The sequence below is a fragment of the Mesoplodon mirus genome, assembly GCF_964341445.2.
Source record: "Mesoplodon mirus genome assembly, chromosome: 9".
Taxonomy (NCBI): Eukaryota; Metazoa; Chordata; class Mammalia; order Artiodactyla; family Ziphiidae; genus Mesoplodon; species Mesoplodon mirus.
In genome coordinates, this window is record NC_138985.1 from 91,115,897 (window position 1) to 91,127,234 (window position 11,338).

The 11,338-nt window shown below is 54.4% G+C and overlaps 1 protein-coding gene across 1 annotated transcript; it reads right to left on the reverse strand.

The window, feature by feature from the left end:
* Positions 1 to 494: 494 nt before the first annotated feature.
* Positions 495 to 10,476, reverse strand: PAX4 (paired box 4; the record flags this gene model as incomplete). Its single annotated transcript, XM_082632242.1, is given in 14 exon segments — positions 495 to 563; positions 565 to 630; positions 632 to 636; positions 969 to 1,110; positions 1,379 to 1,434; positions 1,831 to 1,900; positions 2,247 to 2,329; positions 2,490 to 2,645; positions 3,207 to 3,282; positions 3,610 to 3,825; positions 4,109 to 4,292; positions 7,037 to 7,117; positions 8,034 to 8,094; positions 10,452 to 10,476. Coding segments are annotated over 14 exon segments (1,290 nt in total).
* Between the last annotated feature and the right edge of the window lie 862 nt (positions 10,477 to 11,338).

The window sequence follows — 11,338 nt, forward strand, 5'->3', positions numbered from 1 at the left end:
GCGTGCAGGCTTCAGTAGTTGTGGCGCTCAGGCTCAGTAGTTGTGGCTCGTGGGCTCTAGAGCACAGGCTCAGTAGTTGTGGTGCACGGGCTTAGTTACTCCGCTGCATGTGGGATCTTCCTGGACCAGGGCTCGAACCCGTGTCCCCTGCATTGGCAGGTGGATTCTTAACCACTGCGCCACCAGGGAAGCCCGATGGCAAACTTTATAATTGTTAAATATAGGGGTGGGATTATGAGTGCTCATGAGAAAAACATGATGGACAAGAGAACTACTGCTAATTTAAAAGATGTTTTTATCGCTGCCAACTGGAAGCGTCTTAAGGCCAGTGTGAGAAGTGGGTGGGCACGGCTTCTGCCATCAGGTGACACATAAGAAGGGCAAGGTCCACAGATGAGGAGGAGACACAGGAAGGAGGAGGGAGCAATGCTCTGCTTGGGCAGGCGGTATCAGATCCTCCCATCCCATCTCCTTTCCACTCTGGACTGCCTCCCTCATCCCAGGCCTCGAAGTGGGGAGCCAGGCCAGAGCAAGACCTGATGGGTACCAAGACTGGCGATGGGGGCAGAGGAAGGAGGGGCAAGGATGGCAAAGCAGGAGTGAATCCAGGGAGCTCGGCTGTGGGGGGCGGGTAGCCTGTAGGGATGAAGAGAGGGTGAGCTTGGGCTTGCTGCTGCCATCCCACCCCTCAAAGTCACTGATGGGGAGAGGGGCGGACATTGGTTCTCTACACTGGATATACACACTTGAATCTCCATCCCAGCCCCTTTGCCCGCTATGGCCGTCAATGATAGTATAGACTCAGGGGTACTAGTCTCCCCAACTTTACGGGCCATGCAAAGAATGAGGAAAGCTGTATTGAGGTTCCTTTGATGACCCCGACTGGGGATCCATGCCCTCCGGTGGGTCAAGGAGTCAGTTAGCCTTCCCTACACCCTGCAGGAGTGAGGCCTGGCCTGCATTCTTACCCCAGCAGGGCTTGAGACAGGCTTGTGGTGGAGTGTCACTCAGACATCTGTCTGATGCTGTCCCCCAGAACCGCGGAGAGCTGGAGGGAGCCAAGGATTCCAGGGCAGGTAGGACTGCTGTGGACACACTGCCGGGGGATTGCTAGAGAAAGCAAGAGGAAACCCTCAGCTGCCAGTGATGCCTACTGTTTAGCACGACTGGGACCCCAGGGCTGCAAGACCCCACCCCACCCCCAGGGCTGTATCCTGAACAACTTCAGAGGGAGCCATTCACATGGTAAACTCTGAGGATGGCACTTTCTGGAAACATGTACTGTGAGGGCCCAGGGGAGTCATGCATTCTAGCTCAGGCACCCACTGGGAACGGGACAAGCAGTGATCCCTTCAGTCTTCCCCCTCTTCCTGGATACCTGTGCAGAGACGGTCCCTGGGGAGGCACTTGGTACAGTCAGGTCCTGGGAAGCGCCTACAAGGTAAGGGTGGATGCACCAGAGGGAGGAACAGGGGTCTGGGGAGCAGGGAGTGGAGGTGAGAGGCAGGGAGGTTCTAGGAAAAGCAATGACTTCTGGGGGGGGCGGTTGGAGATGGATGCTACAGCCCCAAACTGCCCTCCTTCCCAAGGCGGGGTCTTGGGAGACTATAGAAGAAGGATTAAATCCCAGGGATGGTAAACTGGGGGCAGTGCAGCCCTGAAGAGCAGGGACTGTGTATGTCCAGCATCTAACACAGTGTCTGGTGCATGGGAGGTGCTGAGTAAGTGTTTGGTGGTTGCATGGATGGATGGATGGATGGATGGATGGATGGGAAGGAAGGAAGGGAGGAAAGAAGGGTGGGTGAGTGGATGGATGGGCAGAGAAATCACCTGGAAACCGCATTTCCCCCTTGAGCTTCTCTTGTCGGCGCCATTTGGCTCTTCGGTTGGAAAACCAGATCTGAGGAGGGCAGAAACGATGCAGCTGGCTGTGCGCTCCGAGGCCCAGCACCTACTGCTCTCACCACGTGTTCCTGACCTGGACTCGGAGTGCAGAGCCTTCCTCAGCCCTGCCGTCCCCCCTTCCTGCTCTGGCCTGGGCTCTCTGTCCCCTTCCTCAGTGCCAAGGTGTGGAGCGGCCAGTGGAGGGGAAAGCTCGGCAGAAGCGCAACAGGACCTGCTCCGAACCAGCCCGTCTCCGCCTCCGGCCGCCTTCGCTACGTCACCGTCACCGGAAGCGGAAGCCTGCGCGGCCCAGGCGCTCTGTCCTTGCGGTGTGTGCGCGCTGTGTGGCAGAGCTCACTCACCCTCACCGTGTCTTCAGGCAGAGAGGTGGCAGCAGCCAGCTTCCCGCGGGCCACTGAGTCAGGGTACTGCCCACGCTGGAACTCTGCAGAGATGGAGGCTCACACAGCAAGGGCGCGGGGAGAGGAGCAAGGCCCCACTCCCCGCCTGTGCCAGCCCTGAACTGCCCTACTCCCCGACGCAGGGGCGTCCACAGCCTCCGGGCCGTTGCCTCCGTGGCCCACCGTCCGCCCCAGCTCTGGCACCTTTCTCCAGCGCCTCAGCTTGGCCTGGGGAGAAGATCGTCCGATTCCGGTGGCCTGTCCCTGGGTGGGGACCCCGGGGCGCTTCGGAGCCACTAGGTGGCGTTGAAGGAACTGGAGCCAAAACAGCGGCAAAGGGAGACAGTGGCTGGTGCGGGTCTGTGATGGTGATTCCTCTGGTCGAATGGAGTCCCCACGTCCCTGGTGCTGTAGGCAGGGCACAATGCAGGGTGAGAGCAGAGCCGCACCGCTGGGGCATCCACAGTTACTCGGGGGTCGCCGCAGGGGCACTGGGTGGGAGGGGTCGAAGCCATGGTGGGAGCATGCTTAGCATGTGGGGGGAGACAGCCGCAAGGATGGGCCAGGCTTGCCTGATCCCACAGCACCTCAAAAATGCTCTGAGGAGCTGTGAACGAGGCAGGGGGAGGGTGTGGAAGGCCGAGTCCTGTCTCCTTCTCGGCAGATCCTGTGAACTTAGAGACCTAGGGAGCTGCGCTCTGTTCCAGGACCTGCCAACAACTAGCTGGTGACCTTGGGTAAGTTACTTCCCTTCCTCTGAGCCTCCATTTTCTCCTGCTAGGAGAGAATAAGACCCCCTGTGAGGCCCACTTTATTGTCTTGTTGTGAGGGTGATCCAAGAAAGAACAAGAAAGGAATCTGAGAGCTGTAAAACGCTTAGGTTTGGCTCTGAACATCCCTGGAGGCAGCTCCAAGACCCACCTGGCAACCTGAGCTGTGCCCCGGGGAGCCTCTGTTCCTCCTGTATCGCCCGCAGGACTCGGTTGATGGAGGAGACCTGAGGATGTGGGGTGATGAGTGGGGAAACGGTGCCCAGCCCAGGTTGCATCCTGAGGATGTTTCCCCAGTATCCTTTCTCTCCTCTGTCCCGGCCGACACATCGTTCCCAAGGGCAGCCTCCTTTCAGCCCCACGCTTTCTTCTTCTCACCTGTCTCACCACCACCGCTTTTCAGAAGAGAAACTTCTGGGTCAGAAGAGAGCCCAGAAGCCCCGCCCCCCAGCCTGGGAGGCCCCACTGCCAAGTAAGAAGGGATCTTCTTCTCCCTCCCCAGACAACCAGTCTGGCAGCCGCAGTTCCGGTTCTGGGGAGGGGTGGGCACTTACACTGGGAGTCTTGTCCTGGGTGCAAAGCCCTTCGGCGCAGAGCTGGCGTTGGATCTCCCAGGCGAAGAGGGCTGGGCACTCACCCTTCAGCTGGGCGATTCGAGCCACCACAGGTGGTGTGGCCAGGCGCGGCTTGCTTCCCCCAATCCCCTTGGGCTCCAAGACACCTGTGCGGTAGTAACGCCCTAGGATCTTGCTCACACAGCCATTAGATACCTGGGTCAGGTGAGAAGCAGGGACAGGTGAGGCATGATGGGCAGAGGGTGAGTGTCCCTGGGACAGAAGGAAGCTACCAGGCAAAGTGACACTGACTGAATCAGGTCCCAGAGTCGAGTCTAGCCTCACCTTTGGAACCCTGAAGCTCCCTATCCCAGCCCTCAAGGAAGCAGCCCAAGCCCCAAAGGCCCTCCGAGTCTGCAACAGCCCCAGACTTGCCTTAAAGGGGCCGCTTCTCCCTGCTTCTTGTGCGCATCACTGGGTGAAGGTCCCAGCACACTACCTTAAGGCTCCGTGAGATGTCACAGGGCCGCATCCCGCTGACGGCCAGCCGCACGATCTGCTGCCGGCTGTCCAGGGGCAGAGGCCGACCATTCACAAAGAGCCCCCCCAGCTGATTCACACTGCTGATCCCTGGGCAGGAGAAGGAGGCATAGTACCCGAAGTCTCCCCTCTCCCCAGCCCACCTGCAGCATGGAGGACCCTCCTGGGAGAGGGTTACTCAGGCCCCGCTAGCCTGGCTTCCCACCACAGAGAAAATCCTCCCTCCAGGGGACTGCTCCCCTTCTGTTCCCAGGGCCCCCCAGACATGCCACTTTCTTTGGGAGCTGGCTCATGGGTGAGCCTTTGCTCCTTGGCCACATGCACTGGTCCTCATTGTCTAAGGGAAGCAGGGTGGAGCGGGGAGGGAGTGACTGGGAGGGGCTCCCACAGAACGCTGGCTGAGGGCACATGAACCCACGTGGATGCAAGCAGAGCCTGGAGCCGTTCCCGCCCTCCTATGCTACCCTGTTCTTCCCACTTCTCCTGGGCATCTTACCGTCCTGCAGCATACTCCAGGCTGGGCCTCCTCACAGAAGGGCAGGAACTGGGAAGACTGGGGAGCGGAGTTCCTCCTGGGAGCTCCTTTTTTGTTCTTGAGGCTGGACCTGCAATAATCCAGGGTTCTTTGGGCGGAATCTCTTGCTTAGAATGGCCTTGGGGTGTTTTGTGATCGAAGATAAGGTTTCTAAAGTTTGCCAGTAGATTGGCCACGAAAATTCAATTTCTCTTTACTAAGCCTTTGAATTAAAACATCACAGAGCCAGCAGAGGACTGGATCTTTCTGGATGTCCTGATAAGGGCCTGGAGGGTGGGAGGGCTCTTTCTCACATGTTCCATACAAGAGGTCAGGTAAAAATGGATGATGCTTTCCCTTTTCCAAATGGACCACTGTCGCCTCTGACCCCTCAAAAGCCTTATCAGCCACCAGGTGATATACTTGGGACCAAGTCCTGCCTCCTAAGCTCAGGATGCTATGCCCAGCCAGAGAGGGCACCAGGGACCAAAGATCTCCATCGCCCTGGTCTGAGGCTGGGGACCAGGTTCAAGGCTCTTGCCTTTACTCTCATGCAGGTCCTGACGTTCTGTTCTCCAAACCACCAGCCAGAAAGCTTCCTTCAGAGCACCTCATGGAAGGGTCTTGCTCTGGTTTTTGATACTCTCCAAGAAGGTCTGGGGAAACACCAGGGCTCAGCTCTACCCCCAGGCATTGAGGCTTGGGTCCCACCCCCTGGAAGTAGAGGTGAACAAGCCTGAAGTCCTGGTTTCTCCCGGAAGACACCTCTCTTGACAGCTTCTAACCCCCTGCGGTTGCTGCTTCCTGTCAACTCTGGAGAGGTCTAGATCTCATACTTTCAGAGCCCAAGTCTCTGGGACCAAACACTCATTCTTGCAACTACCGTTTACCGAAGGCACGTCAAAGGGAGAGAGGGAGAAGCAGGAGGGAGCTGTCTCTGACCTGTATAGAAGCCAGTGTGAGCATGAGAGAGTCTCTTGGCAGCCCAGGACACAGGTTGTGGGCCACCATGTCCGTCTTGCTTTTATCTGCTAGTAATGGGAGTTGAAGCCACCTCCGTTCATGCCTAGACCCCTGGCAGGGCTGGAGGTCCCCCCAGAGAATAGCTTATGCATAGAACTTTCCTGTAATAACCATGGCATCTTGGCTCAGTTAACTAATCTGCAATTATTTACTGAATAAGGTATTAATCCTGAGCACATAGCTGGTTGTTCAAGATGAAGAGAGTAAAAAGAATAGGGACAAGGTTTTTGCCCTCCAAGAGATTACAGTGCAACCAGGGAGAGGGGACCAACATGAGGGAAACAACAATGAACTCACAAAGACTATGGCAGCCAGAGCGACTTGATAAATTTCAGGAGACAAATCAGCTTTTACTCACTCCTCTCTAGACAGTAAGAGACACATTCCCCTGCATGCTCTCATCTTTCCAGAAAGTCAGGAAGGAAGGCAGAGGTTTCTCCAAAAAGAAAAGTGAGGCAGAAATTGGGGTTCGCACAAATCAGGGGCCACCCAGGGAGTAAAGCTCAAGGAGGTTTAGAAGCCAGTCCCTCCTCAGAAGCTGCAATTTCCAGCTTCTAATCCTGAGGCTCTCTTTCTCTGCCTCCACCCCTGCTGCCTCCAAAGCAACAGAGAGAGGAAAGTCAATCTGGGGATGTAAAGGCTATGCCAGGATAGCAGGGGCAGGTGGAAGCTCAGAAAATCAGCCAAACCCTGAATCCTCGATAGGACTGTGTCCCCCCTGAGTGATCAGAGCTCAGAGGAGCTGTGGGGTCTCAGGTTCAATATCCAAGCCTAAATCATCTCCAAACCTAAAATCACCCCAACTCAAAACAGAAAGCCACCACACATTTCCAACGTTCATATGAACTTGTCTGATGAAAGAACTGGTCCTCGCAAGGTGGGAGAGCAGGAGAGGGGGCCGAAGGGGCAGGAGGGTGGTGACTGCAAAGACAAAGGACGAGAGAGGTTGGCTTGGCCACACAAAGACATGGAACCAGCATGAGAGGCGGAGCAGACAATGAGCCTGCAGTGAGCTACCTGTTTGGTGGGGGGGGGTCTCAGTCTCCTGGCCTGGGCTCCTGAGACCCCTGCAGGCTCCAGGGATGGTGGTGGTCTGGTCCTGCTAACAGCCTCCACTCTGCTCCTGCTTCAGTCCTGCCAGGGGGTCCAGAGCCACAGAAAGCCCGTGCTCAGGAGCAGAGGGCAGCCTTCTGGGAGCAGCCAGTGATGTCACAGGCCATGAGCAGAGGAGAGAGGAGGAGGGAGGTGTGCATGGGGCTGACTGACACCGGCCCTGAGTCAGGGCAAACCACAGCCAGTGACCCACTGTGTCCTTCCACCGGAAGTCCTCAGAGCCCACCTTGTGCCTACCTGCCACCCTGAAGCAGGTACAGAGCCAGTCTCATGCAGGCCCCCTGGCTCCTGAACACAACCACTCGGGGGCCAGTACTCCTGAAGGGAACGGGGAATAAGGAGGATGGGGAATTTCAGACTGTGTCCCCAAGGCTCTGAATGCACAGAAGCCCAAACATGAATTCCAGAGCCACAGACACAGCTTCCTAGCCAGAATGCACTTCTGGGTTCTGGGTCAACTCCTGGGTCCTATGTGCATTGCTATAAAAGGTCAATGGGTATATAGACCAACACCTAAATACTGGTCAAGTTGGCTCATGGATCTCTGAGAGAATGCGGTGTGCATAGAGAGAGTATCACACATCACACATCACACCAGTTCCCAAGAGTGTCCTCACCAATCCTTCAACTGGCTCCTTGACTGAGGTGATGCCCAGGATGAGTTCTTGCCTGGAAACTGGGGTACCCTGGACTTTAGAACACTGGCAACAGGAGCAATGGAGGGAATGAGCCTCTGAAGGGAGTTAGGTTGCAGGTGGGGTGTTTATCCATTCCTTGATTTTTCAGGCTCCATTCTACAAGGGATTTGGTGCTTTTAGACTGTGAGTTATGAACGACACTCCTGTTCCCACAGAGAATACCACAGGTTATCTGGATTGTTGTTCAGGTGGGGGGACCAGTAGCTGGAAGGGAAACAAAGCCCCCAGCGCATGGAAGCTTTGTTGCCACCATGGTCTCGGGCAGACCCCTTGTGAAGGAGCTGGCATGGAAAGCTCTTTGGGTCCATCGCATACCTTGGAGTCTGTGAAACCCTCTCAGAAGTCAGGCTGAAAGTAAGCAGGGTGTGGTGCTCCAACACTAGACCCAGAGTGGGGAAGAATAGGTTTCAATGGTAAATGCTTTGGTTTGGGGGGCAGGGGTGTTGATGTTGTATGCTCAACTTGATCCTAGGATTGGGAACTCTTATTCTCAAAGCAGAGCCAAATATATCACAGAAGTGGGTTTTCTCTCTTACCCTGACATGGCCTGCCCTTCTCTTCCAGCCTCCTCCAGCATCCTCAGGCTAGCCTGGAGCCCTCGGGGACAGGGGAGACTGCAGCAGGCGGTTTCAGCACCAGGGGCAGGACAGCACACGCTCTGGTGGCTGTAGAGGCCATTCACTCCCAGGGCAGCTAGGACTGCTGGTCCCTCTACTCAGCCATGCCTGGGGGAGAGGAGTTCCCAAGGAAGGCATGTGGTAGCTCTAATCTTAGTCCTCCTTTCATGCCTCATCCCTTCCTCTTGTTTTGCCCCTGCATCTGGGGGCCAAAGGCTCCATGTCCAGACCCACTATTCCCATAGACAGCTGTGTGAGGGTGGAGATAGGGGTGTCAGGGGGAGAAGGGACAAGACCTGGCAGATGGTGGTGGCAGCGATTTCCCCCATAAACTACCTTCTCCCCCCGCCTTTACAACACACTCTTGGGTCTGAACAAACAGAGGCTTTCGACCCAGAGGTGATGGGGGGAGGGAGAAGAGAGGAAGGGCCGTGGCAGGGGGGCCTAGCCAGCCCAGAGGCTCAGCCACTCAGCCCTCTGCCCAACGCACCAGACTGTTTGAGGAGCAAATATCTGCCTTCACTGTCTGACTCTCTCAACCTACCCACCCCCCAACCCCGGGCTTGGGGCTAATTGTCCCTCATTCACTGGGCCCAGGCCCCAGGCTGCCGCCAGCCCCTGCCATCTGCTCTCAATTATACATTAACTCAGAGGTCTTGCCACCCGCCAGCCAGCCTGTGCGCCCCTCTCCAGTCCGCCCATGGCCATTCCTGCTTGTCCCTCGCCCTGTTGTAGAGCCCTGACCGCTGGCTCCTTCTGCCCTTGGGAGCCCCTGGTGTAAAGCCCTGTAGCTATGGGAAAAGATCTGTCCTCAGGAGAGGCCGCTGGAGTTCCCCTGCCCTTTTCAAGGGGCCAGCAGACAAGACAAGCCCATGCGTAAAGCTGGAGAGGGCAGGGCGCAGCCAGAACAGAGACCGACGGCTTTGCTCTGACACCTCACCCCGGCCTTTGGGCACTCACTGGGGGTGGAAACGCCAGTTCCAGGCTGTTTCCACCCCTCCCCGTGCCACCTCCCTGTAGGCTGTGGGGTTCTGACTCCCATCTTCCCTCTCTCCAGCGAGCCCCATCTCCTGCCAGCCCTCAGCTTTCCAGAGCGCACTGGCCACCTCGCCAAAACCACTCGCTGGCAGCACATGCCGCCGAGTTTAAAGTCATAGTAGTTTCCTGGCTACAAAAACGTGGGGTATCTTCAAGTTCCTTGGATATTCCTAAGCTTGGTGCTAAATCTGCAACTGCCCGCATCGCCAGCCCTCCTCTCCCAGCCCAGACCCCGCTATAACACTTGCAAATCCCAATGCTTTTCCGCTCAGCGTCTGAAACGCTGGCTACTCAGCTCCCTCCCTCTGAAAGTGCCACGGAGAGAGTGACGAGCACTTCCTCCCAACTGGGGACACAGAAAATGTCCCCCTCTTCCCTCTTTTTCAACACGGGCCCCTAACCTCTGAGCTCAACCCTCCCCTTGTTTCTCCTAGGACCGGGCTTTGCCAGGTGGGGTGGGGAGTCTTTATTCCCCTAGACAACCCCCAGCAGAACTGGGGAGTTCAGGGGTTAGAGCCAAGGGCTCCAGGAGGTCAGGTGAGGAAGAGCCCAGCCCAAAGCTGCCAGGTCGGGCACTGTGCGCCTCAGACCTCAGTGGCCCATCACTTGTGGAGAGTGTGTCCTTGGGTCCGAATGCACATCAGACCTGCCCAAGGGGAAGGGGCTGCATCCTGACTGGGGTTTTCAGACCCGCCTGGTGACCCAAAGTTCCATTTATTCCTTGGGGACAGCTAGCTCTGCACTCTGCAAATCTTCCCCGCTCCATCCCGCCCAACTTTGCATGAGGTGGAGGATCTGGGGAGGAAGATAGCATTCCATTTTTAAAATACATTTTATTTTAATAGGCTTTATATTTTAGGACAGTCTTAGATTTACAGAGACATTTCAAAGATAATACAGAGAGTTCCTATACCCAGTTTCCCCTATTATGAACATCTTACATTAGTATTTGTTATAATTAATGAACCAATATGGATATGCTATTAATAACTAAAGTCCATACCTTATTCAGATTTCCTCAGTTTTTCCCTAAAGTCCTCTTTCTGTTCCAGGACTCCATCCAGGACACTACATTTAGTCACCAGGTATTCTGAGGCTCCTCTTGGCTGTGACAGTTTCTCAGATTTTTCTTGTTTTTGATAACTTATAAAATTTTGAGGAGTTGTAGAACATCCCTTAGTTTGGATTTGTCTGATGTTTTTCTCATGGTTAGACTGGGCTTATGGGTTTTGAAGAAGAAAACCGAAAAAGGTAAAGTGCAATCCTCATCATGTCACATCACACGTCAACATGACTTACCTCTGTTGATGTTGACCTTGATCATCTGGTTGAGGTAGTGTTTATTGGGTTCCCCCACCAAAGTTAATCTTTTCCCCTCTTTTCCATACGGTACTTTTCTGAAGGTAGTCCTATGTACAACTCACATTTAAGGAGTGGGGAGTTATGCTTCACCTGCTTGAGAGTGAAGTATCTACATTGATTTTGGATTTCTTCTGCTCAGGAGATTTTTTACTTCTCTCACACTTATTTGTTCAGTAATGTATGTCTGTGAGTATGGACTACAGATACTTATTTTATTCTTTGGAATATTATTATCCAATATACTACATTTTTTTTGCTCAAATTGTTCTAGCTTTGGCCATTGGGAGCTCTTTCAGTTGCCTCCTGTGTCCCTTTGACATACCCCCATTTTCATGGGGCTCGGTTTTTGTTTTGTGTGTGTCTGTGTGTGTTTGAGTATCTCCTTATTTATCTTGTATATTTCCTGCCCCAGGCCTAGAATCAGCCATTTCTCCAAGGAGCTCTGGTCCCTTTTGTTGGAGAATGGTAGGAGAAACAAAGATCTGGGCACTAGGCATGCTTGCTGCTACTGGGGTGTCAGTGCTTCTGGGTTCTTTCAGCTGACAGAGCAAAGAAATATACATGAGTGTACTAATCCATGTATATAGACATATCTATAAATAGTTCCATATGTAACCATTTGTATCGATATTAAACTAAACATGAGTTCATACTGATGTCTCCAACTCCAATCCATTATCACATGGATCATTCTGGTTTCCTCCCTTGCTTACCTGTGAAGCCTGTACAATACGTAAGTACAATTTATTTTACCTTTAGTCTTACAGACTCCACTCATTTCCAAAGTTACTTAAAACAAGTAACTTGATTTTCCCCACTCCCGT